The sequence below is a fragment of the Alternaria metachromatica genome, assembly GCF_023757995.1.
Source record: "Alternaria metachromatica strain BMP 0045 chromosome Unknown scaffold_9, whole genome shotgun sequence".
NCBI classification, from domain to species: domain Eukaryota; kingdom Fungi; phylum Ascomycota; class Dothideomycetes; order Pleosporales; family Pleosporaceae; genus Alternaria; species Alternaria metachromatica.
In genome coordinates this window covers 237,550-262,428 of record NW_026055500.1, presented here as the reverse complement: position 1 = coordinate 262,428, position 24,879 = coordinate 237,550, and the positions used below count along the sequence as shown (strand labels likewise).

The 24,879-nt window shown below is 54.2% G+C and overlaps 9 protein-coding genes across 9 annotated transcripts; 5 read left to right on the top strand and 4 right to left on the bottom strand.

Annotated features, from left to right (window-relative positions):
• Window positions 1-55: 55 nt before the first annotated feature.
• Window positions 56-3,131, bottom strand: J4E83_004907 (uncharacterized protein; the record flags this gene model as incomplete). The annotated part of the gene is made up of 3 exons (XM_049331831.1): window positions 56-1,521; window positions 1,750-2,152; window positions 2,253-3,131. The coding sequence occupies 3 exons, from the start codon at window positions 3,129-3,131 to the stop codon at window positions 56-58; spliced, it is 2,748 nt and encodes a 915-aa protein (XP_049188926.1).
• A 1,567-nt stretch (window positions 3,132-4,698) lies between these two features.
• Window positions 4,699-6,573, top strand: J4E83_004906 (uncharacterized protein; the record flags this gene model as incomplete). The annotated part of the gene is made up of 3 exons (XM_049331830.1): window positions 4,699-4,922; window positions 4,970-5,257; window positions 5,319-6,573. 3 exons carry the CDS (start codon window positions 4,699-4,701, stop codon window positions 6,571-6,573), a joined length of 1,767 nt encoding a protein of 588 aa, XP_049188925.1.
• Window positions 6,574-7,211: 638 nt separating this feature from the next.
• Window positions 7,212-8,711, top strand: J4E83_004905 (uncharacterized protein; the record flags this gene model as incomplete). Its single annotated transcript, XM_049331829.1, has 1 exon — window positions 7,212-8,711. The coding sequence occupies one exon, from the start codon at window positions 7,212-7,214 to the stop codon at window positions 8,709-8,711; it is 1,500 nt and encodes a 499-aa protein (XP_049188924.1).
• Window positions 8,712-8,861: 150 nt separating this feature from the next.
• On the bottom strand, window positions 8,862-9,719 carry J4E83_004904 (uncharacterized protein; the record flags this gene model as incomplete). The annotated part of the gene is made up of 2 exons (XM_049331828.1): window positions 8,862-9,434; window positions 9,489-9,719. The coding sequence occupies 2 exons, from the start codon at window positions 9,717-9,719 to the stop codon at window positions 8,862-8,864; spliced, it is 804 nt and encodes a 267-aa protein (XP_049188923.1).
• Window positions 9,720-13,953: 4,234 nt separating this feature from the next.
• Window positions 13,954-17,097, bottom strand: J4E83_004903 (uncharacterized protein; the record flags this gene model as incomplete). The annotated part of the gene is made up of 3 exons (XM_049331827.1): window positions 13,954-15,731; window positions 15,779-16,723; window positions 16,773-17,097. The coding sequence occupies 3 exons, from the start codon at window positions 17,095-17,097 to the stop codon at window positions 13,954-13,956; spliced, it is 3,048 nt and encodes a 1,015-aa protein (XP_049188922.1).
• Window positions 17,098-17,550: 453 nt separating this feature from the next.
• On the top strand, window positions 17,551-18,003 carry J4E83_004902 (uncharacterized protein; the record flags this gene model as incomplete). The annotated part of the gene is made up of 3 exons (XM_049331826.1): window positions 17,551-17,712; window positions 17,766-17,852; window positions 17,902-18,003. 3 exons carry the CDS (start codon window positions 17,551-17,553, stop codon window positions 18,001-18,003), a joined length of 351 nt encoding a protein of 116 aa, XP_049188921.1.
• Window positions 18,004-18,127: 124 nt separating this feature from the next.
• On the bottom strand, window positions 18,128-19,229 carry J4E83_004901 (uncharacterized protein; the record flags this gene model as incomplete). Its single annotated transcript, XM_049331825.1, has 2 exons — window positions 18,128-19,140; window positions 19,187-19,229. The coding sequence occupies 2 exons, from the start codon at window positions 19,227-19,229 to the stop codon at window positions 18,128-18,130; spliced, it is 1,056 nt and encodes a 351-aa protein (XP_049188920.1).
• A 525-nt stretch (window positions 19,230-19,754) lies between these two features.
• Window positions 19,755-20,675, top strand: J4E83_004900 (uncharacterized protein; the record flags this gene model as incomplete). The annotated part of the gene is made up of 1 exon (XM_049331824.1): window positions 19,755-20,675. The coding sequence occupies one exon, from the start codon at window positions 19,755-19,757 to the stop codon at window positions 20,673-20,675; it is 921 nt and encodes a 306-aa protein (XP_049188919.1).
• A 2,370-nt stretch (window positions 20,676-23,045) lies between these two features.
• J4E83_004899 (uncharacterized protein) lies at window positions 23,046-24,374 on the top strand (the record flags this gene model as incomplete). Its single annotated transcript, XM_049331823.1, has 1 exon — window positions 23,046-24,374. The coding sequence occupies one exon, from the start codon at window positions 23,046-23,048 to the stop codon at window positions 24,372-24,374; it is 1,329 nt and encodes a 442-aa protein (XP_049188918.1).
• Between the last annotated feature and the right edge of the window lie 505 nt (window positions 24,375-24,879).

The window sequence follows — 24,879 nt, the reverse complement described above, 5'->3', positions numbered from 1 at the left end:
ACGGTTGTGCTAGCCCCTCTGGTTCGGGCAATGTTGTGATACAGGATAGGACATGCTATAGGAGACTCCAGAACGGTAGGGCTCTGCGGTCGTAACGTCCCCAAGGCTTTGTTGATACAGGTAATGGATTCCTCCTCTTTTCTATTTTCTCTGCAAAGTCGAGCTTCTTCTTGCGCTCGATATCCGGGTCGTAGTAATGGGTTGCCGTGACAGGGACTTTGAACTCTTGCGTGCTGAGGGGCAGTGTGTACTTGAAGTTGCCTCGCACGATTAATTCGAAGGGATACTGCAGGACTTCTTCCCAACGTTCGCTGCCACCAGCTTCGGTCTTGTTCCCTGGGTGCGAAAGTCGGAGCTCACCAATAGATTCGGCGCGGTGTCGCTGGAAAAAGGAACCTTCAAAGTTTAATGGCGAATCGAAGTGGGCGATGCGGCCTAGCAACATGGTCCGTGGTTCGCCCTCGATAGGATCGGTTCCCTCGTCTACACCGGTAATCGAGATATCTGGAACTGCGTCTTCCTCGATCGGTCTCCAATCTTCTATATTGTCATGTGGGCCATTCCCGTGCTCGCGCCACCAACTGTCCGACCCGACATGCTTACTCTTAGCAAACAGCGAAATGTCCATGTCGGATACAGTGACCCCGATAATGTTGGGATTGACAGCGTTGACTATGAGATCCAGCATAATCTCCTCTTGACTTGCAACGACGTTCTGAATGTCTCGCACCACAAGGCTAGTGAGCGGTTTCGTTGTTGCAAAGACAAGCCCAACAGCGCAGAATACGACGACGAGCAGCAGGATCGACAGAACCAGACAGCCAGCGAACCGCCGACACCACCCACCATCACGGTGATGCCGGCGCTCTAGTTGGCGAATAGTGGCAGTGTTGCGCTGGCGAGGCGTGCGGGCCCGTGGGCTCCGCCCAGACTGGATCAGAGGTGTGCGCTCATCATCGGCGATGTTTTCGGCGTCGATATCGTATGCTGCAGAGAATTCCCCACTTTTCTTGCTGCCGTTGCTGTGACCATTGCCAACATTGAAAGTATGGAAGCGAGGGCTGTTCGGTTGCGACGCGTGTCTGGAGGACGGGCCACGTGCGCGCGAAGATTGCGGTACCGAGTTGTCGCTGTCCATGGTGATGTGGCTGAGCGCGCCCCGACCCTGGCCATGTCTTCCAATGTGGTGATGGTGGCTACCTCCGCCCGCTCGTCCGGAGCCGATGCGGACAGTACCTTCGCCGCGGTCATCGCCATCAATGCTCGCGTTGGTGTATGGGTTCGTGAATTTGATGCTGCTCTTCTTGCTTGGATGCTTGTGCGTGTCGCGGATCTGGAGTCGTGGGTCTGTGAGGCTGGCTAACGACGTCATGCTTGGCGTTCGCGAGTGGTGCTGGCGGCTGCGAGTTGGCTGCTCGGGAGGATTCGATTCGTAGATAAAGGTAGCGTCCGAGTCAGACGAGTCGGCCTCGTCGACGGCGCTGGCCACCTTTTGTTCGAATACATCTGCCTTGGATGACGCTGTACGATAACTTGAGTCAGTGCTTGAATAAAAATAGCTGAGATGGGGAGGGCGGGGAGGAGCCATGCTCAACGCTGGACTTGGGGGTGACAAGGTCAACAAAGACGGCCGGTCGTCATATGAGCGGTATGAGACGGGGCTGCCGAAGGACGGGTGCACGCCGGAGCGAGAGCCGTACTCCGGCCGACGTGGAATGTAATAGTGGTACGAGATGTGTTGCAACCTACCAGTGCCTGCATTGATGGATGCGGCCTTCCGTTTGGGGGCCTTCTTCTGGGTCTTGGGACGAATTGTCTCATTACTGGGCTTGAGCCGTATGCCGCCGTCGACGCGACCTGAGGCGGATCTGTCTTGGTTTACAATTGACGGCTGCGCGACAGAGGGCACGGTCTCGGTTTCGACCGTCATGTTGCGGAGGGGCGGGTCTCGCGATCGCGTCGACATTGAGGACAGGGAGGGCTTGGCCGAGACGGTGTGCGGACGATGAGTGTAGGCGGAGCGCTGTTCCTGCATCTTGCCCTTCTTGGCGCTCTTGGTCGCGCTGTCGCTCCCGCTCTCAGTGTGCTTGGACGTGTCGTGCTTGGTGCTGAGGTCTTCGGTGACTTTGGACGAATTGACGTCATTTCGGTCCTGGTCAGTTCTGTGGGAAGTCGCTGGGGGAACAAAGCTAAGAGCGAGGTTAACAAAGTTTGCGGATGGCAGCGGAAATTGGCTCCGTCGATAGTCTAACGTGCGTCGCGATGACAAACAGTGGGGCCGTTGCGGGGAAAGCGTACCTTTGCGGCTCTAGACCATCAAATCCGGGTGTGGCAGGCAAGCTAGATTCTTGCACCGTTGCCAGCTTGGGAGCCGCGCCGCCGGAACTGCGCGAGGGCGCCTTGATGGTTTGCTGAGGCTGTGTCTGTGGCTGGGCTGGTGGCTCGTCGACGTCGCTCACGGGCACGTCTTCTCTCACTGGGAAGCGAGAGACTGAGGCTGGGGACGAGCTCTGGACGACGATAGCGGGCGTCGACTGGGCCTCGGGCTTCCTGATCTGCGAACGCAGCGAGTTGGTGCGCGAACGAGAGCGGCCGTCATCGCCCGGCGGTGGTGACTTGAGGCGCGGTGAGAGGGGCCAATGGGGAGTCGTGTCGCCCGAGTTCGGTTTTGACGATGGCTTGGAAGCGCGTGTGGCTCGCACCGTGTCGGTCGACGATGTTGGGGTGAGCTCCGGTATGCTGGTGGAGGAGAGAGCACGCTGCACGCCCGGGGCAGCAGTCGAGTTGGACAGGCTGGAGCCGCGGCTGGGACTCGCATCGGCGCTGCTCTTGCGTGAGCGGAAGCCCGGCCGCACACTGGCACCAGAGGGCGTGGCACTGCGGTGGTGAGGGCCTGCGGGCGAGGCTTCTCGCGACGAGCGCGGCGAGGGCGAGCCGTTGACGCTGAAGGGCGGGCGCTGGGCAGCCAGCGGGTGTTGACGCATGGGAGCCGACATGTCTGGGGCGGTGGTGCTGCTCGTGGGGTCGTCGCGGGCAGGCGTTGACGTAGTGGGCTCTGCACTCTCTGCCACGCCGGTCAAGGACTGGAAGCCGTCGAGGTCGTCGGCAGTGGATGCAGTCGGAGGCATCATCATGGACGTGCTTTTGCTTCAATGGGCCGCAGCACTCGTGGCATCCTGCGCGGGCTCCGGCGCGTCTTCGCTGGTTGGGGCCTGGACAGCAGGCAGGTCCGGGTGCGAATGGGCGGTAAGTAGATGAGGCTGCTGTAATGAGTACGCGGCGTGCGGCCGTTGGACAGGGCCTGGCGCGGGGAGTGAGCTGTCGCTGTCGGTACAGGGGGGCTGTGGCGCGCAGACAGCGTGGGCATTTGAACGCGCTGCAGTCGACGATGGACGAGGTTTAACGTTGTGAAGACTGCCACCGACAAAGCTGCCTGGTTGCATCCGGCCAGCCCTGGACGGGAACGCTGACGCACCCGAGGCGCATTTCAGGCACGAACCGACGCCTGCCAGCGCATCGCACAAAGACCTGCTATCTCCCGAACACGACGAATCGCTCTCCCATCGCATCGTCAGCTGCGGCCTGCCGTCTTATGGAGTGGCTTCAACTTTCTCCACGCCCTGCACACCTTGTCTGGTGATAACGATTGATCGCCAGCTGCGCTAGCTGCCCTCTGGGGGTTTGCGCACCACACCTACATGCCCGGCATGTCGGCACTCGCGCAGAAGCAATTCTCATGCACATCCTGCAAATCGCAGGTGAACACCCCACGGACTTCATCCCACATGCTCATGAGCAGGTTATTGTCTGCCGCGTTGACGCTTGAGGGTCGGCACGGTCTCACCTCAGACGGGTGCAGTCACTCAGTCATCGCACTTGTAGTCTGCTGCAGGTTTCCTAATTCACTGTGCATCATAGCCCTTTAGCCGGTCGAAACATCACTGAGACGCTGTGACAACGGGAGCGCATTGCCAGAACTGTAATAACGTAGGGGCGCAGTACTGTCCAATGTAATGTGACGGACGGCTCTCGATCACGGTTCGATCTTGACGTCGCGCCAGCCCTCGCAATCGACTGACATCTCTTACGTCGACTACACCAGCAGCAGACACCCAGCAGCTCTTTCACGAACTCACACATGGTCACCAAGGTACCTAGGTAAAAAAGCGACAAAGACACGTGGCAGCAATTCTATCTCAATACCGCGCCTCCAGTAAACAACACATTGCGCTCCTGCAATGCCGTCCAAGATCCGAGCTTCGCCCGGACTTCCAATGCTCCGAACCTCCGCTGATAAGATTATCTCTGCATCTAATCTGATCGAATTTTCCGCGCTAGCACCTTCACGAACACCACTACTCCACTTTACGCATCCTCAATACTACTTCAAGTATCGATGAACCGGGACCAAGCACTGCCAAGTACTTGAAACTGCCTTGGTAGCCTTGTCATAGGTGCGAAATGTAGAAGGCGGTTCCAGTGTCCTGGTCCTGGAGGGTCGGCAGTGGCCTGAGGTGGCCTAAAGACTGCGGCTCTGTGGGTTTATACGAGTGACAAACGGGTGGAATAGGGTTCTGGGTGTTTGAGAAAGTATAAGAACGCATTGCAAGAGACCATGATTTGGTGTAGTAGGCCTCTTCGTTAATCCTTTTCCCTCCTTTCTGGCCGGACTGCGCCATCACTTCAGTGTCAGACAGCATGCAGTTCCTCTCTCGTTCCAAGAACCAGGCTACAGACTCTGTCGAGCCCGCCGATATATCTCATCAAGCGGCCGACACAGAGAAGGGCGTACACACCGATGCATCTCACGACAAAGCTACCGATCAAGAAAGTCTCTCCAGCAACGCCCAAGCCGGTGTCAAAGCCGTCGAGGCAGCGGCAACAGTATGGACCAAATACCATCTCATCGGTGCCTATGTCATGTCGGTCTCGCTCTTCTATCTTCATACCTCTGCTAACATCCGCACAGCATCTGGTGGATCTACTTCGTCACCGCCCTTCAAGAAGTTGTCATTCGCGCCATGAACCCATACGTGACCAGCGCATTCCGTCTCCACTCCCTTACAGCCGCTACAGGAATCATGTCCTCCATCATCGGCGGGTTGTCTAAGATCCCCCTAGCCAAGCTACTGGACATGTGGGGACGGCCTCAAGGACTCTTGCTCTCGCTGTGCGTGTGGATGGTGGGATACATCATGATGGCTTCATGTAAGAACGTGGAGACATATGCGGCGGCTCAGGTGTTCTCTTCTACTGGGTAAGCACTCCTCACCTCTTTCCAGGTAAGATTGAAAGGCGTATCGCTAACGAGATTTCAGGTCACAAGCAGTCTCCTACATCCTAACCGTCTTCATAGCCGATACCTCGACCCTCAAGAACCGCGCTCTCATGCTCTCCTTCGCAACCTCGCCGTACATAATCACAACCTGGATCGGCGGTCCCGTCGCACAATCCGTGCTCTCCGGGCCAGGCTGGCGCTGGGCCTTCGGCATCTTCACCATCATCATCCCCGTCGTCGTCACACCCCTCGCTGCCTTGGTTCTGTTCAACGACAGAAAAGCGCGGAAGCAAGGATTACTCGAGCCACGCCGCATCGACTGGAGCGCTGCCGCTATCAAGAAGTTTTGCGTCGATATCGATGCTATCGGCATCTTGATACTGGTGGCAGGTATGGCGCTATTCTTGCTGCCTTTCAGCTTGTACAGCTACCAAGCGGAGAAGTGGAAGAGCCCTATGATCATTGGTATGATCGTCGCTGGCTTCGTTTTGCTTATCGCATTTCCTATCTGGGAAAGGTTCTTCGCGCCCGTCACGTTCATCCCGTACAAACTGCTTCTGGACCGCACCGTCTTCCTCGCCGGCATCATGTTCGTCTTCGTCTACTTCAACAGCGCAGTTTGGGGAAGCTACTTCGGTTCCATGCTACAGGTGGTCTGGAACCTCAACGTGACTACCGCCAGCTACGTCCAAAGTATCTACCGCGTGGTCTCTTGCTTCTGGTGCTTGGCGGCTGTCGGACCAGCAATTAGAATCACAGGGCGCTTCAAGTGGGTTGCCGTCTTCTTCGCACTTCCGATTGACATCCTGGCCCTTGGGCTGATGATCCACTTCCGGCAGCCGGGCACATCAGTGGGTTTCATCGTGATGACGCAGATCTTCACTGCGGTCGCAGGAGGCACGATCGTCATCGCAGGTGAGCTGGCTATGATGGCGCCATCCGACCATCAGCACATGGCTGTCATCATCGCTGTTCTCAACCTCTTCTGCTCGATCGGCAGTGCAGTCGGAAGCACAGTCTCGGCAGCTATCTGGACTGGAACTTTCTACAACAACCTCGTCAAGAACGTCCCGGCTGGTGTCAATGTCGCGGATATCTACGCCTCGCTACCCAACCAGCTGTCGTACGAGTGGGGATCGCCCGAGAGGACTGGTATCGCGCAGTCTTATGCTGATTCGCAGCGACTCATGCTCATCACTAGTATTTGCATGTTGGGATGTGCTCTTATTGCCGCGGCGGGATGGCGCGACATCAACGTCAAGAACATCAAGCAGGTGAAGGGACGCGTCGTGTAATAATGCTTGCATACCAGAACTAATTAGCTACTGTATTATCTTAGTACAGCAACGTCAAAGTAATACCAAAAGAGTCTATACGCATAGACAGGTAGTCCCCTTCATAGATGTTTCAAAACACTCCAGTCAAAATACTCGCACATCATCAACTTCCAACACCCACCCCTCCTCACGCACACGACGCATAAACCGCATCCCCGTCCCACATCCTTCTTATCGATATCCCACCCCCATGATCCTAGCGTGCATGAACGTCAGTCGCGTCTGAGACAGGGCCGGGCTAGGATGTCGTCAAACAATGCGCCAGTCAGATCCCGGCTGTCGGTGTTTCGCATCTGACAACCTCCACATTGAGCGAGCATACATACGTCACATAGCCATTTGGCATCGTGGAAGGAGATTATTCAGGGAATCGGGATGTGGAATTAGAGGGTGTGAAGATGCGGAGGGGTATTGGAGGACGCGTGGGTTGCGGGGGCTGTGCTTGTAGGGTTTGTAGGCGGCGTGGTGGGTTGAGGGTATGTAAAGAGTGAGATGGTAGCAACGTATGTGAGCAAGACACTGCTCTTCAGTCATTCATTTATTCACACTCATTCATTCCCGATAGCAATCGGCCCACAGTCTTTTCCTCAAACAACATGCCTTCCTTCGCGTTCTGGAAGAGCAACAAGCCTGATCCGTCCAAGGCACCGCTACTCAATGAAGATGCAGCAGCTCAAGACTCTAGTATGGTTATCCCTCTGGTAGCCAAGAACCTGGATCTCAATCCAGATGGAGAGGATTCGGGAGTTTTCCTTTTCGACGACGATGCACTGCCGTTGGAGCATGAGCAGGTATTAGAGGCTGTACCCCTCATCGCAACACCGCCTGCTGGAGAACGAGAATCTTTGACGCAAGAGCCTGAGCGAGAGCTTCAGGTTCCAGTCAAGAACTACTCGAAGAAGCTGATCCTGGACGACACGGAGGAGGCACCAGCACCGCCACCAAAATCGTCGCCATTAAGCCAGCCCCAAGCTACTGCTGCGACAGAGAGAGTCGTTTCTGTAGCGAAGGAAGAGACAGCAGCGGTCCAGTATGTCCAGGAAGCCGTTCTGGAGCATAAAAAGCCCGCGCCTTCCCCTTCTGCGCACGAGCAAGACAGCGCCCTCAAACGGCCAGTGTCTACCGCAACTACCAGTGCCACGCAATCCCGCGACCGAGACTCTGGTGTGTATGTCTCAGACGATGACAGCCTCCCACCACAGTCCCGACCTACGTCCCTCGCTCTGAATGACACCCATCATCAATCGAGAAACTCATCTATCTCCTTGAAGCATACTGCTTCAACATCGACCTCTTCACCCCGTCAACGTACAGACTCGATCGCACGCCTGAAACGGCCTGCAGAGTTGAACCTAGGAACGAACCCGGTATCCGACTCTTCCAAGCCACGCTCCGAGCTTGAGAAGCGCTACGATCTGATCCGCAATTCGAAGACGCAGTCGAAAGCTGCTCTGCGATCGCCTACAGCGCTTCTGCAGGAACGACTGAACATGTCAGCGAAGAAAGAGAAGGTTGAGGAAGAGAAGACGCGTGTATTCACACCGCCTCGGCAGACGACGAATGGGTGCTGGCTGCCGGGTCCAGGTGCACAACTAGGCGCCTTCACCAGCACATCCGTTCGTGCGCGAACCGAAGCCGGCAATCGACCAGCGTGGTGGTGCAAAGTCGACAAGCTCGTTGTCTTCGACGGCATCGATGCTGGTAGCGATGGGGATATGAAAATCCACACTCGCTCCAGCAAGGGTCTTAGCATTGCGCGACGACGTGGCGATATGGAGACGATTGTCATTCCGATGGACTGTGCACATTGTCAGGAGATGTTGAACCGACATGAGTGGAAGTATGACATGCGCGTGTGTAAGAGGAGTGTATGTTGGGATTGCAAGGAGCGATGCAAGTGGGAGTTGGAACAGGAGAAATCTGTATCTGAAGAGATAGCTGGAAGAGCAGAGGGCAACAGGTATCGCGCGGATAGTGTGCTGCAGGATGAAGGACATGAAGAGGAGCATTTGATGCAGAAGGTTGGTATTGAGCAACATCGGCCGATGAGCCCGATTGAGGCTCTCGGTGGTATCGAAGAGAGACTGAGAGTATAGGAGGGCTTGGGTCTGGGATCGAAGTAGCAAGGCGGTCGAAGAGATAGAAAGTAGAGCGTATCAACTTACATCGTGAGCCGTCGACCGGCTTTGGAAATGACCAAGTATAGTGGCTCTATGTAGTTTTATCCTTCCACGAATGACACTGTGTCAGTCGAGATCCATAGCATCGTCCATGTATTCAAAAGGCGTATCTTCAATCTCCATGCTCGTGTATCCATATGACGTCTTGGGCTCGAAGTCTCGACTGGTCAAAGTACCGTTCGCAGTACCGTCGGAATGCTGCTGCACTGCCTCATGAGCGAGATCACAGCCACCAATGATATTGCGCAACATATGCTCGAGTTGCAGGTCCTGAAGCGAGAGGTTCGCGCGCGCGTCGCCGCTGGCTATGTTTGCCTTGCTATCAGCATCTTTCCACGCGTTACGGTATTCCTTCGCAATGCCTAGTTGTACACGAACGTCCTGTAGCCCCAGCGATCCCGCCAATGGACTCTTCTCGTCGTCTAAAGCTTCTAGAAGGTTTGCGTGGAAGGCATGCGAAGCCATGGGTCGCGTTCGGTGAAGATCGGGATTCGTCTCGTAACGTAGGGCGTTGAAGTTCGTGCGCGGCGCAGAGGCGGACACGGAAACACCGAATATAGCGAGGCAGTCTGTGATGTAGCGCTCGAGCAGCGTATAGAATTCGAAGAAGTCGACTTTGAACATGGATTCGGCTTGTTTCTGCGCCGTGTCAGTTTCGCGACGGGTGGGGTGACTGGGCTGGTGGCGACTTACACTCGATGCGCCGCTTCCCATTGCATGTTGAGACTGGTGGTATTCATTCTCCTGCGCAGCTGCCTGTATGATCTCCATGGTGCGGAAGTAGGACACCATGAGCATCTCGGCCTTCCAGCGGACACGTCCCAGCAAACGCGTCACGCGGTCTTTGTCCTGTTTGAGCTTCTCGGCTTTCGATTGGGCTAGACTTTCGGCAGGTGTCTTTGGTGCATACTTGGATGTCTTCATGGTGCCTGTGATGTGTCTCGTGTGAGTCTGGGTAATAGTTGAATGAAGCTATGGAAGTAGGCATTCGTCGGGCTTTCAGCTATCCAGTCATCGATAAGCACTGGCGGAGTAATGAGAATTATCCCTTCGAGTACATCGAGCTTTCACGGCGCTTTCACTGTGCAAGTCAGGCATCGTAGAGTTTCAATGTGATCGCGGGCTGTTGCGGACGTTGTGGGAAACAAACCGCTGTAGATGGTTCGTGCCGAGGCTCATCGCTGACTCAGCTCACACTTGGACCGTCAAACACCTCCATCTGTGATCGCTTGGGGCAAAGATACAACGCTGACATCTAGCACCACCCAAGAGAGACGCAATGTGACATCGCGTAGATATGGTGCATATACTCGCAAGTCCCGATAGGTGGGTGCGTCGCTGCCTGGAAACTATGCCAGCTGTGCCGCAGCCACGCATCTGGTTGATATGCAAGGGGTGAGTGAAGCTCACTTATATCCCGACCAAGCTCGATACCACTCACCATATCTGTCACTCTACAATGGCGCGCGCAACTCGAAAGCGAAAGGCTGTCGATTATGACGACTACTACGACACGTCATCAGCCAGTTCCAGCATGTCTCGAGCGGGTTCCATTGAATCGACTCGTCAAGATAACAAAGGGAAGAAGAAGAGGAAGAAAAGAAAAACCGGAGCATGCGACGATTCAGACATCGAGGAAGTACATCCTGCCTCCATCTTCAGGACACCTCGAAATCCTCGAGCAACCTTCGAAGGCCTCCCAACTGAAATGCGCCTTCAGGTCTACGATTACCTACGCGACTTGTTGCACATCCACGTACGCAGACGTGTAAAGACAAAGGAAGAAGCTTCTTCCCAAGCCAGAAAGCCGCCGCCTTTCGTTTGGTATCCCTGCCGCCGTACCAATCCGAACACGCGGTTGCTATGCGCGAATCCCGAGTGGTCAGGCATGTGCAAAGAAGAAGATCGTTGCAGCTACAAAGCCGACTCTCCAGTCGAGCCCCGAGGACCCTGGGCCCTCATAGCATCCAACAAGGCCATCCGCAATGAAGCTAAGGAGCTTTTCCTCCGTGACACCGTCTTATCAGTCAATTCGCAGGACCTACACCCCTGGTTAAACCATCTGATCAGACATGCTCCGCAGCGCTTGAATCATCTGCATCAGATCACGCTTACCGGCCCGAACGAATGGAGTAGCACGTATACGGGTCTTGTGCAGTTGCTGCAAGAGCGCGTACCGAATCTCGCTGGGCTTGGATTCCAGTTCTATACTCACGGCTGTTCTTCAATCGACATACATCAGGTATCTCAAAACTCAACCCGCATGGAGCAGGTTGAGTGCAGGAATTGGCTGGTTTCGAATCTGCTGACTCAATTCGAATATCCTATCGCGTTTGCTCTGGAGGCCATCATTTGGCATAAAACGGGACCATCGAAACGTCTTGCTATTCGAATGATTTCACAGGACAGCGAAGATGGGGAGGACGAAGCTGATGTGTACGTTGACATCGATGACCCGGGGAAATGGGCGGAGACGAGCCTGCAGGCGAAATGGCGAGAGTCTTGGCGGAAGGAGAACTACGAAAGGGCACTGAGCAATGTAGTTTAGATTGGCGATTGGCGTACTTGGTGTAAATGACGTTGCAGTTCAGAGCGATCCGTCCACTCCTCCTCAAATAATCGTAACTTCTTCTTGCTCCATATCCTCCAAACGGGTAACGTCCGCAAACTCTGGGCACAGCTCTTTGAATTGGCTTGTGTTGTGTTCTCCCCAGGGATGCGCAAAAAGCCCGACTCTTCGAAATATTCGCTGGGACAGATCGACAGGCTCCAAGATGATGCCGACTAGATGTGCCGGCTCCCATCCTAACTCCTTCTCATCCGAGCTTTTTCGACGGGCTCCACGGATTTCAAGCACACAAAACCAACATCCGGCACATGATATCCGGGTGTCATCAAAATGCTCGCACCACTGGCTAGAAAGATATCTTTCGAGGACATGCGAAAGTCCATATCTTGCATTCCTATCGGTGGCTTTCCGCAGATGGCATGCGAGCCGGAGATATCCGGATGATACTCTCCCGAAGTCGTCATCCCGGACATTCTCTATGCGCACTTCACGTACATAGGCGAGTTCGTGTTTTGATACATGATCTGGGATGGCTCTTGTCCACAGAAACACAATACGTCCTTTCAATGAGAGCCAAGACCACGAAGGCACTATTATTTAGGGTTAGTGACTGTTTCATTGTTGCATTGGGGCAGTAATGGAGCTGGACGAACCTCGGTGGCTTTTTTGGGGCCGGTCTAATTGACCATCTGAAACTTCTTTAAACGATCTTGGTTTTAACCAAAGTAAACTTCGGACGATATCTTTGTACCAAATACCAGCCACGTATTGATCTTGCAACTTCACCTGGAACGCTCTTGCTAACCCCGATAGGGCTGGCAGTGCGTCTCCGTCATACGTCAATTGGCACATCGAGAACCATTGCGCAAGAGCTAGCCATCTCAGATGATGATCAACCGTCCTTGGATTGGTATCCATGGTATCCCTTCCGAGAAGGCTAGGCACTTTGAACGGCAAATCAACGCCCCAGACAGGCCGACGACTCAGTGGCGGTGGGCCTTCGGGGTGTAATTCGGTGGTGACCAGTTGTGTACATTCCCAGCCAAGCAGATCATCGAAGTAAATAGACTTGGGGCTTAGGAGTCGTTCCTGGAAAACCCAGCCGCGCGACATCAGCTTCGATTGATTGATCCGTTTTACCGCAGTGGCTTCGTGTAGGATACGAGAGAATCTCCGGGCACCCCATTGGAAATCTATGTAGAATGGAGCCAGCCCGGTTGAGTCCAATTCGGTATACAGTCCTGTTCCAGGCATGTTAGAGGACTTCGTTGCTCCCACGTGCACGAAGGCATTTGCGTATATCTCCCCCATGGACGATATCTCGTGGTCACAGTCCGCGGGGTCATCCTGGATAAGGCAAAGTGCATCGATCCATATGAAGGGTATACGGAGTCTTCGACACAAGTCAATAGCGTCTAAGAACACTGCTGGTAATTTGTTTGGTTGAATGCCTTCAAGGAGTTCGTGTAGATTCGAAGTCAGAAGCTTAGGCATGTCTCCGTTCTGCCACCTGTGACTCAAAGTGATGTATCTACTGTCCTTCTTGTCGGAAAGTTCGGCTGTGATTGTAAGGCGCGGTAGATAGGCGGTTGAGACATCGATGAGTCTGGTCGGTACGAACGTACCAGTCCTTTCGAGTTTCACCTGACGACAAGCACTATGTGTTTCTTCACATTTTCGTATCCATTCTGTGATGGTACGGAGATGTTCCTCGTCGCCAGTCCAAGAAGTCAAGGCTGTCGTGACACGTACCGGGCGCGGCACATTGGGTTTGTTTCTCTGATACACGAATGGCGTTCCGTTCGAAAGATTATACTCTGCGACCCTGAGTTGTAGTCCAAAACGACGATCGTCGAGACCGGTGTACCCATCAATTGAAAATTTGATCGAGTGGAGGCCAGGTAGATCCGATGCGTCGTACGATGGCTGGTTTGTTATGTAGACGAGATACGCATGAAAACCACCGTCTCCAGCAATGTTTTTGATACCGTCACCCGATTGCAAGAAGGTAAGGAAGTGACAACAGAGCAGGCATTTTCGCTCTGCGGCTTCAGTGATGTCTTCCAAAGTGTACTCAACGTGCAGCTGTTCTTTAGAATCCAGATCCTTAGGCAGTATGCAAAGCTTCCTGCAGGTAGCACAAAACGACGCGTTTAGACTCTCGATGTCCTGTTTTGACTCGGATGGATCGGGCGCTGCGCTCACGCTAGAAGTCGACATGGCACAGCGCTAAAGGGTGAAGAAGCCAGTGTGGTCATGTTGGTAGGCAGGAAACAGAACGCAGAAGTGCGGGGTTGCATCCATGGATGTGCCTCACTCACGCAGGAACGGAAGCGACGCAGGAACATAGTCGCCATCGTCACACCTTCCTTGAATCAGACTCATCAGAAGACATGACGTACACATTCCCAGCGAGATATCTGAGCCAAGTAGAACATTCAATGCCTTATTCAAGACGACCTCATATCTAAACAAGTGCAGCGCGACAACAAAGTGCTTGCTAAACTATCCAATCCACCACATCGCGTCATCACCTCATGAGGTATGCCGGTCCCATAACCCCTCAAACGCCATGGCTTCGTAGTCGACCTAGAAGGTGCCAATGACCCTCTTGACCATCTTCCTCATGCCCTCACCACTGATCTGCACAGCACCTTCGAGTTCGGCACTACGCAGCACCTCAAGGAACTCCTGGTTCTCGACTTGTTCGCTGGCACCTTCTCGCACCTTCTTCACGAGGTCGTTCATGCGCACACTCTGGCCAGCAGAGCCAAGCTCATCGAGCGAGGCAAGCACCGCGCGCTTGAGGTCTTCTTTCCTGCGGCGGTCGCTGGTCGATGTACCTTCAGTGAGGAGTGACATATCGATCAGACCGGTGCGTGCATCCGTAGCTGCTTGCTTGAGCGCAGACTTGATGAGACGGACAGCCTCATGAACATCGTCGGCTGTGACTTCCTCTGATAGGCGCATCTTGGCGTGCGCTTCTGCGAGACGGATCATGGATTCCAATTGACGTGTGGTGGCTGTGATTCTTCGTTCTTGCGAGCGAATATCGGCACCAAGGCTGCGCATCGCGACGTATGCATCGACGAGAGCCTTTGATGCGGGCTCAGTGATCTTGGGGTGGATGTTCGAGCGCGCGTATGAGATATAAGCAGTCAAGAACTCGATAGGCATAACCTCGTTCTTATTAGCATTCTCGGGCGTGTCTTCAAGATACATGCCGACCAAATGGCGAGCCATGCGACGATCGTTCTGCTCATCAATGCGGTCCAAGACGAGGTATACCAGGTCGAAACGCGAAAGCAGCGTAGGCGGAAGGTCGATGTTTTGCGGAACGGGAAGGTTGACGTTGTACTTCGATCCGATGGGGTTGGCAGATGCCAGAATCGAGGTACGGGCGTTGAGGGTGGTGATGATACCAGCTTTGGCGATGGAAACCGTCTGCTGTTCCATGACTTCGTGAAGAACGGATCGCGTTGCCTCCGACATCTTATCGAACTCGTCGATGCAGCATACACCACCGTCAGACAATACCAAAGCACCGGACTCAAGCACAAGCTGTCTGGTCTCGGGATCGCGGGTGACGTATGCAGTCAGACCAACTGCAGAGGAACCCTTTCCGGAGGTGTATACACCGCGCGGTGCGATCCTGTGTACGTACTGTAGGATTTGAGATTTGGCTGTGGACGGGTCACCACACAGTAGGACGTTGATGTCGCCACGGTATTTTGGGCTGCCACCCTTCTCGAATTGCTTGTTGGTGCCACCGAAGAGTTGAAGCAGGATACCCTTCTTTACATCGTCCATTTCGTAAATGCTGGGCGCCAGCGAGCGAGAGAGCAGATCGTAAACGTCAGGACGAGCGCCAGTGGCCTTTATCCTCTCCTCTTCCTCTTCGGAGACCTTGCGGGTCTCTTCAATATCACCAGCTGCGTGCTCTGCGAGTTCCTCTTCGATTGTTGACACGTCAATGCCCATTCGCTTCTTGTCAACCTTCTGGATGTGAAGGGCGTCTACGTAAGTCTTGAAGATGTTCTTTACGGATCGCTGGCGCGGGTTGATGCGAACTTGATTGCACTTGAAGATGCCAGTGATCTCGACGCGGTCACCGGCTTTGCAAACATCGACAAGCTCATCGTAGGCACATAATGACACTGAATGAGGTGTTTGTCCGTCCGGCATGTCATCCGGTGTCTCTTGTAGCTTGATGACCTGCTTGTTCGCGAAGCCGGAGCGGTTGTGCACGATCTGCATCGAGTTTGGCGAATCGCATACGGCGCGCGGGCACTTGGTGGGCTCGGTGATCTTACCACGGTCGATGTCGACCCTGACAGTATGATTGCATACAGAGCACCGGAAGAAAGCTAGCAACATTAGCGAAAGACTTTGAACATTCTTGTGGCACACTTACCATCCTTCATATCCGGGATGATGGGCGTGGTCCTGATTACCAGACCCTTCACACTAACGAGCTTGTCCATATCGCCAGGATTGAGCTCACGCAAGTTGATGGTGTGATCAAGACCGAACGGCCTAACGTTGTACGTCTTTTGATCGACCTCGCTGACCAGGTTCGGGATCTCTGCGAACGGAGCCGGAGACGGGGCGCCAGGTGTAGGGGCATCGGAACTCAGCATGGGCGGGAGTGAGCTCGAGTCGCGAGCCCTGGGTTGAGCAGCACGCTGTGCTTGTGACATCTGGGTTCGCAACTCTGCCATACGCTTCTCAGCGAGTTCGAGCATCGTGTCCTTGATCGCCACGTCCATGATGGGGATGATTTCGTTCGGATAAGCCTGCAGTTGATGCCAGAGTTTCCTTGTTGGCGGATAAGACTTGAGATTGCGCGCGTCCAGATTCAAAGGCGTGACACCAAGCTCCAGCATCATCTTCATAATATCGACATATTCCCTGGCCATGGCCGGATGGCTGTCCGGAAGACTCAAGCCCTCGGCCAGCTCGCCATCCTGAACCATGCGATACTTCCTTCGGAAGTTCATCAAGAAGTCTCTCATGGCATGTCTGGCATCGACAAGCGACACATTGGTTCCCCAAATGACGCGAGTAGAGTTGCCACCCAAGACGTCTGCATCTGATGTGTCGGGATTGATGTTGGAGAAGGTCGGCGCGTCCGAGGCCTCCTGCACTGGCATGCCATTCTCGTCCACAAAGAGCCTGCGCCGGCGATTGGTAGAGCTGGTGCCGAAGACGTCTGAGTGGATATCGCTTCGTCGATTGCGGGCTGCAGACTCGGAGCCGCCTACGAAAAGAGCGCTGCTACTGCTTCCAGGGATGTTGCTCTGGGCATTGCGGGCTCGGCCAGGGCTGGAGGAGGATGCGTAGTGGATGGGCGATGAATCTGTGTCTGTCAGCGGTGCATACTGGAGCTCATATCAGTCTCTACATACCCCCAATCGTCATCGCAGACGCCTTTGGTGTCGCACCCCCATCACTCTCTTCGTCGCCATTCGCTGGCCCCGAATTGGAGGGGTTTGCAGGCGAGGAGCGGAAGAAGAGCGGTGATTGTGTCGAAGTGGTCTGGAATCTTGCATTGCGAGGAGTCGCTTGCGATCCACGTTGCGACGCCTGCGAAGCCTCGGACTGCAACTGCTCCTCTGGACCTACTGGCGCTGGGCTGCTGTCGGATATCTGAGAATTCTGACCACGGGCGCTTCGCCGTGGAGTCGCCGACGCAGAAGTGCGCTGAGAGCGGCGCTTCTCTGGGGAAGACATGGTTGCGGTGCTCTATGCGGCAGCAACGGTGTGTTGATGTTGTAGAGGGGTTGCCAGGGAAGGTGGGCTCGTCGCGCCTACTCCTTTCGCAACGACGCGTGGGACGCGTTCTAGGCTAGTCTGCAAACGGACGTAAGTGGTCTTGGCATACCAGAGGCAAGTCCAATTGCAGGCCAAAAGACGACTGCTACTGGAGATGTCTTTCTATGAAAGCCACCGAGGTCATTCTGCAAACATCAAATGCAATTTGACAGCATTATGTGTACACATGTAGACCACGCTGTAGACTAATTCTACTAGTGGGGCAGCTAGCCCCGCTGTGAACAAATGTTTACAAGCAGGCAACGACGAACAGCGACACTAATCAGCTCAACTAAACCTCCAGTCTTCATTCTTTGCCTTTCCCAGTCACAAACTCAACACTTCGATCCGTAACCAATATCAACCTTGACCATGGCGCCTCCCTCTAAACTCGCGATCGCAACAGGCGTCGTAACCCGCCTTGTCAAGGAAGAAGCCAGCTACCACAAGGAAATCGAGCAGCAAGAGGCGCGCATCAAGAAGGCCGAGGCCAATGAGGGAGATGAGAACGGCGAATACACCCTAAAGCAAGAGGTACAGAGTCTCGGCAATCCTGATACTGAACATGATTACTAATTGCGGTGTAGCGTCAAGCACTCCAGGAGACCAAGAACGTCCTGCCTGGCATGAAGACCAAGATTGAGCAGGCAGTTGAGCGGCTGGAGGAGGAGCTCGTAAGTTCAGGATGCCACGGGCTGGGTATCCTATACTGACGATATGTAGGAGAACAACAAAGAAGGCGGCGCCCAGGCATCACCGGAGGAAATCACTAAGGCGAAAGAGGCCGTCGAAAAGGGCAAGGCGGCCATGCGTGAAGCTTCTTAGATTCGTAACTACCGGAGAGATAGTCGGTACCGCTGCCGTATGGTAGTGGTACAAAGATGATGGAATGATACCCGAACACCGCGCTATGCAATCAAATCATCAAAGAATCATCATCTACATGTGATCACGATTCGTCCATCTTGGTGTCTGTGCGATCTTCGCCATCCTCCTCCCCATCTTCAAGATCCTCGCCCTCTTCCAACCCGGAAGAATCACCGTCATTGGCATCTCCTGAGTGTGCTCCAAGGTCTGCCATCTCTGTGTCATCGGCGGCACCAGATCTAGCAGGTGAGGGAGCGGCGCTGGCTTCCCGTGATAGAGGCTTCAGGCGATCTTGTGGTGGTACGCGTAGTGACGAAGAGCCGTCTCCGCTCTGGCTGGCATGCCCAGGTGTCATGCCACCATCCGGTCGCGGTGTACCGGCATGGCTAACGTCTCCTCTGGAAGTGCTGCCCTCGCCTTCACCATCTTCGTCACCATCCTTCATCATGCCCTCCTTGCGCTCAGCCTCCTCCTTCTCGTCCTTGATCATGCGCAACATGCCGCGTGCCTCTTCCTCGATGCGTCCGAACTGCGTGCGTCGCTCCTTCCAGGTAGCCTTAGCCAACCTGACTTCTGAATTGAGCTCCTCTATCTCCTGGTCCAGCTTCTCGTGGGCGTGCGCTTGCTCGTCCCGTGGCTTCAGCATCTTGCTGTTGGTGATCTTCTCCGTGAGCTCGTCGTACGTCTTGCGCACGGCCAGCGTCTCCTTCGCCTCGACCAGTCTGACGCGCAGGTTCTCTATGTTCTTGCGCACGTGCTCCTGCTTTGCCTCGATGGCCGTCTTCTCATCGGCGTAACGCGCGCGCTCGGTGTGATTGCTATTCGTGGTAAATTCGGATCGGACAATCGCAAAGTCCAGCAGCGACAGCTCGTTCATGATGTCTTTCCGCCATATCTCGATCTTGTGCGCTTGCTGCTCGCGCTCGACAGCGACTGCTGCGGCCTCTTCCTCTGCGCCCGAGGCATCCGGGGGCGGGGAGGGGAGTTGTCTGGGGCGCGCATCCTCGAAGAAGTCTGGCTTGAGTATGCGACTGGCCGTGTTTGTGTATGGGCGTGCTTCCACAGCTAGTAGGCGGGCTACATTGTGCAGCGCATCTGCTGGAATTAGTCGGAGCTTTGTAGTGAGTGAAAGACGCCTTACCCTCATCGGGTTGAGAAAGCAGGCCCCAGTCGTTGATCGCCATGTTTTCTGAATGGTCGAAGAACAGGGAGGTGTTGTTTGTGGTATCGTACGTCGTCGTCGTCAAAGTCGCGATGCTGAGGTCCAAGAGTTGAATCGATCAACGCGTTTGGCAGGGGTCCGCTAGCGCCTGCGATCAGACGTCAGAGGCCAGTCCACCGCGCCTTCTACACTTTCACTCACTCTTCACTCTCGTCATCACTCTCCCGTTCATCGCTTCGCATCCTTCTGGCAAGCGTCACTCTTACAACCAGCTTCTTGATCCGGACTAGTCCACCAACATGCTGCCGTGAGCCCCGTGGGGTCCTCAGCCCCATCTACGGTTCACGCCGCCCTCGTTCGGCCTGTCCATAGTTCACATTACATAGACGACACCCTATCAACGAACACCAACGAACCTGTCAGCCCACCACCTCTCTACGACCAAAACCCTTCACATCCCGACCCGTTTGATCTTCGCATTCAGCCTCACAACACCATCTTACGCAACGCTTTTGGATACACACTCCGCATACACATTACCGTCACCATGCCCGTCGCAAGCCTCTTCGAGCTGGCTCGACAGCGCCTCATCAAGAATATCGATATGCTCCGCGACGTCGGCGATCTACCCTACTCCTTCCTCCAGCCAGTCCTCCGATTTATACAAAGCCCCGATCAGCTGCTCGAACTCGAGGCCAACTGCCCACAACTACTCGGCGAGACGGGCGAGATATGGCTTCGCTTTATCAAGCGAGACATTCCTAACTGGGAGACAAAGCCCCATGAGCCGCGCGATCCTCGAAACTGGAGCAAGGTGTATCGCAAGTTGAAGAAAGACGCAGAACTGGAGATAGAGGCGGACAAAGAGGCCCTCAAACAGCAGATGCAAGCGCTGCAGAAAGATCGCGGACAGAACAAGACCTTGATCGTCGAGACCAGGTTTGGATACGGTGCCGGCGCAAGCAAGATGTTCACTGGACGCACTACCAGCAGCTGGGGGCAACCGTCGGGTGCACCTTCAAAGACGGGCAAAGCCGCTTTCGACAAGCTGAAGCGCGGCATGTTCGACCATGGCCGTGAGCGCCCGAAAGCGAGCCAAATCCCAGCACATCTTCTAGCTCAGCGAAAGACCAACGTCAGGCAAGCACCGGCAAGGATGGTTCGAATGGCAGAGAATGAGGCTCCGAAAAGTATGGTAGTGTCCAAGCAAGCTTCGGCGTCCGTTTCCAAGAAGCCTGACACTCAGCCTGCGCCGTCACTATCCGCGAATCGCCCGACCATTACACAGAGGCCTGCACCGCAGCAACGCAATGCGCCGCCACCACCCGCGCGGACCTCCTTGCCGCCTGGGATGCACTTCAGCGCACCCAAGCCGAAGCCGACGAATGCGCAGGCAGCGGCCGATGCGGCGCCGAAGAGGAAGAGGGTAGAATACAACATGTTTCATACAAAGAAGAGGAAGATTTAGAATGTTTTTTAGGGTTGATGTTGGCACGAATAATGTACAAGAGAGATGGGTACAATCAGGTGTCTTGGCGGTGGATCCTGCATCAGAATGTGCACGTCTGGCTTTTGATTTGGGTATCACCTAATGCTTTTGGAGTTTAGGAGCATGCCCGTTTGCGATATCAGAAGCTGCATTTATCGGCGTTATACTTTGGATAATCATATCCCTTTTTGGTCTGGGACCATAGACTTCTTCGATGTCTGTACATTTATTATTACCTCTTATCCGTCACTTTTCGGTTCCTATGCTATTTCGATATGTGAGGTGGTTGGGATATCGCTGAGGAAGACTTGAGATGGATTGATCACAAGCAAACGCGCAGTCTTGGCGCTAGCAGGTGAGCGCGCGCGAGCAGTTGACACCCAACACCCGTTACCCACGAAGTCCGTCTGCGCACTTTAAATATCCGCGCTTCCCCCTCTTGATCGAGACGCGCAAGCTGCGCAATCAGCTGAGCCGGCGACGACATGGACGAGCTCAGTGTCGCTTTCAGCGCTCTCAGTCTGCACGGCCCCAGCTTCTTCCGGATCCTTGACTTGCCTCTTGTAAGTAGTGCGCTCTGACGCACGGTGCGAAGATCGTATACTAATCGCGTTCGCAACTATCAGGAGCTGTTTAGCAGCGTTTGCGACCACTTGGACGACGACTCATTGCGAAAGACTCGACTGGTCTGTCGCACTCTCAGCCATCGTTCGGCCTTCACTTTCGGATCGCGCTTCTTCACTCATCTTGTGGTGATACCCCACACGGAAAGCTTGACCGTATTGTTGCGTTACGCTCACCACCAGAGGCTTTCGCGGTTCGTGAAGACTCTATCGATCAGCGGCGAAACTGGTCCACCTTCGACGACCTACGCTGGCATACCTGCATCGACCGTGGAAGATATGCTCACAGAAGCGCTTCAGAGTTTCGAGAATCTGGAGACTATACGGATAGATACCTGTTCGTACCTGCGCTTGGAACACCTTTCCTCGGAAGCGATCGGCCTCCGTTGCGGCCCAGAGAGACTCCGTATGGAACAGCTTCAAGGCAGCTTCACCGCCCTACATCACTTGATCCAAGTGATGATGAGATCTGTGGAGCGAGCTATGGTTTGCGACAAGATTTGCCTCGACTTGAGTTTATGTTTTAGAGGCTGGTCTACGTTGGCTCCATCGCCCAGAGCATACGAGCTTTTCGACCTCAGCTTACCTTATTGGAAGGATTCTTTGTCGTCCAGGGTTCTAAGACTTGAGATTACTACTATGGATACCGGCAGATGGTCTCACAACCTTGCTGCTTCGTGCTCGTCATTGCAGGAACTCAGCCTGCTTCCTCACCATGGATACATCAGGTTCAGCAACGCCCAGGGTGGCTTGGATGTTTGGCCGCACCTTCGTTCCCTGGCTATCTATGACGGCTGTATTGGTATTACGAATGCTGTTCTTAACGACTTCTTCAAGATGCACAAGAATACATTGGTTCGTATTATACTAAAGCATGTCTCTTTGCAGCACGAGTCCTGGTCTGGAATACTGGAGAATATCTACGAACTACCGGCTCTACAAAATGTGTGCTTTGCTTGGCTGAGTCAGAGTATAGCCTATCCAGCGCTGGAACCATGTTCGGACAGAGTGTCGACATGTCCACAGGGGGTCGCATGTAGCAATCGATCAGATGTTTTGCTCGTCATGGGAGCCCTGCTTCCAGTTCCATACACCTTCGAGTTCGAATACCCTGGCCACATTGACTATCGGATTGACTTCACACTGGCTAACGCTGCTCTGTTGTCCGCCTGGTCTGTCGCTTTGTCAACTGATTCCCCATCCGCTCCGTGGTCGAAGTTGCGGGAGAACCTAGAGAGAGTATACCACGGAAATAGCGATATCTTCGCGTGGTGATAGCACCAAAATGATAATCAAGACAGATGCGGCGACTATAAATTGTGGGTATGCCACGTAGCTTTCCCAGACACAGGGTACTGAGGCAGCTGGTCAGAAGTCAAGCAACGACTCCGGCTATCAGAAAGCAAGCTACGTATGCATTGCCGTTGCGGGCAGGGAATGGCTTGAGAAGACAATGTACGCAATAATAATTACATAGCCTACTTTATCTCGTAGATGACTAGGTGACGTGTCTTCCATGAATTTTCCTAGGCACCAGGAATGCTCTCCGCTGCTAGCTTCCTCTGTCGTACCTTCTCTCACATCAGGTTCAGGCTTAGCGTAAAAGCGCACGACCCGGGTGTTGACAAACGGGCAAGAGCGTCTCGCTCACACGATCTCTCACCTCGCATCGACGCAGACTCTTCAACCACACCCTCTCTGCAAGCGCCCCCATCGCCTCATCACCATGGTCACCACTCGAGCTCGCAAGAAGGCGGTCCTCGCCCAAGAGGAAGCGGAAGTTGCTCGGAAGTTGCTGCTGCCGTTTCGGCTACTCGACCTTCCAGCTGAGATAATCGGCAACATCTCTGATTACCTTGACGATCAAGACCTTATCAATGTACGCCGAGTATGTCGCGCACTTACCGCCCATTCGGTCAACGCTTTCGGGCAGCGGTTCTTCGGGCACCTCGTCGTCATCCTACATCCGACCAGTCTCATGACCCTCTTCGAGATCAGCCGCCACAAGACACTATCAATATACGTACACCAAGTGACTGTGAGCGGCGAGCGAATCGGATACGCGATACCTCTCACTGTGAACCAAGAGAAGCATAAGGACCTGCAAACGAGCGTCGAACAGTCTCACATGGATCTCTTGATCCTTACTGAGGTCTTGCGAGAGTTGAAGAACTTGCAAATTGTTCGCGTCGACAAATCTAGTTTCCAACATTCACTGTTTCGGACGGACAAAGCTACTATCAAGTGTGGCCGAGCGTCGATGTTCGACAAGTACTCTGTGGCCTGGAAAAAGGTGGACGACAATAGCTACAATCGAGTGTACGGGTTGACCTTGCAAGCACTGACACAAGCTCAAGTGGAGGAAAAGGTTGAGCTGGATCTCGAACTCTGGAACCCTAGCTGGCCACAGAAAACGTTCAAGTACTTCGACATCGAGTCAATATGCTGGCGCGAAAGTTTGTGCAACCGGTTGCGATGCCTCTCAATTACTGGCGGAATGGATCGTGATTGGATTGGGAGACTACTGAGCTTGAGCACCGGTATCACCAAACTTGAACTCAGGCTGACCATCAAGGTGTTGTTCCTGGCATGCGAGCAAACCGGGGCCTTGTCTTTCCCCAGTCTTCGAAACCTGAGCATCTTTTCAACCGTGATCCATCACGAGGAATGGCTCGGTTTCCTGCGACTGCATGCACCGGTACTGGAGAAAGTCGAACTTCTTTCCGTGGGCCTCCAGCATGGGACATGGCACCAATCCTTAGAGATACTTGAGTCTATGCCTCGCCTTGATAGCCTCGTTCTGGAGAAGCTCTGGGAGCAGGCGCCTTACCAGAGCTCTTCGGAGGTTCCTCTGGTACCCCCCGATCGCAACCCCGGAAGGTTGTCACTTCACAACCAGAGGAAGATCAGAGCAGCGCTCAGTGCTATGCGCGCTCATCCCAGAACAGTCGCGTCTGGTTGGATTTTCGGGCCAGCGCAAGGTTTGAGTGTGGAGGCATTCGATCATGTGGTAGACTACAGCTGGGGGTATGCTGCGATTCAGCTAGGGAATTAGAGATGAGAACATGGGTGAAGTTCAGAGAGTGCTGTGGTAGAGCAGATGTGATGTATGGATACTACAGCTCTTACTGTGCTTGTACCCAGTTTGAAACATATGTCTTAGCGCGACCCTTTCACCTCTTCCCGCCGCATCTCCATACCCCCAATTTCAACAGGCGGTTGCTCAATTTCCACAGGTTCGTGTTTGTATGCCACCGCTCCTGGTCCCAACTCCTGTATGTGCTTTGCGTGTACCTCATGTGGCGTGACGCTGGTAAGGTCTGTAGAGCCCGACATCTCTCGTGGGCGTGACGAATGCCGTCTCCTCATGATGATGAACACCGCTAATCCGATTATTATGCCTAGCCCTATGCCTCCTCCAACTGCTGCTCCCGCTATCGCGCCCGTCGACAAGCCTGAGGAGCCTGAGGGAGGTGGTGTGGACGACGGGGTCGATGTAAGTGTAGGCGTGGATGTGGCAGAGGGTGATTCACCGATGGCACCGGCGTCGCAGAAGTCGA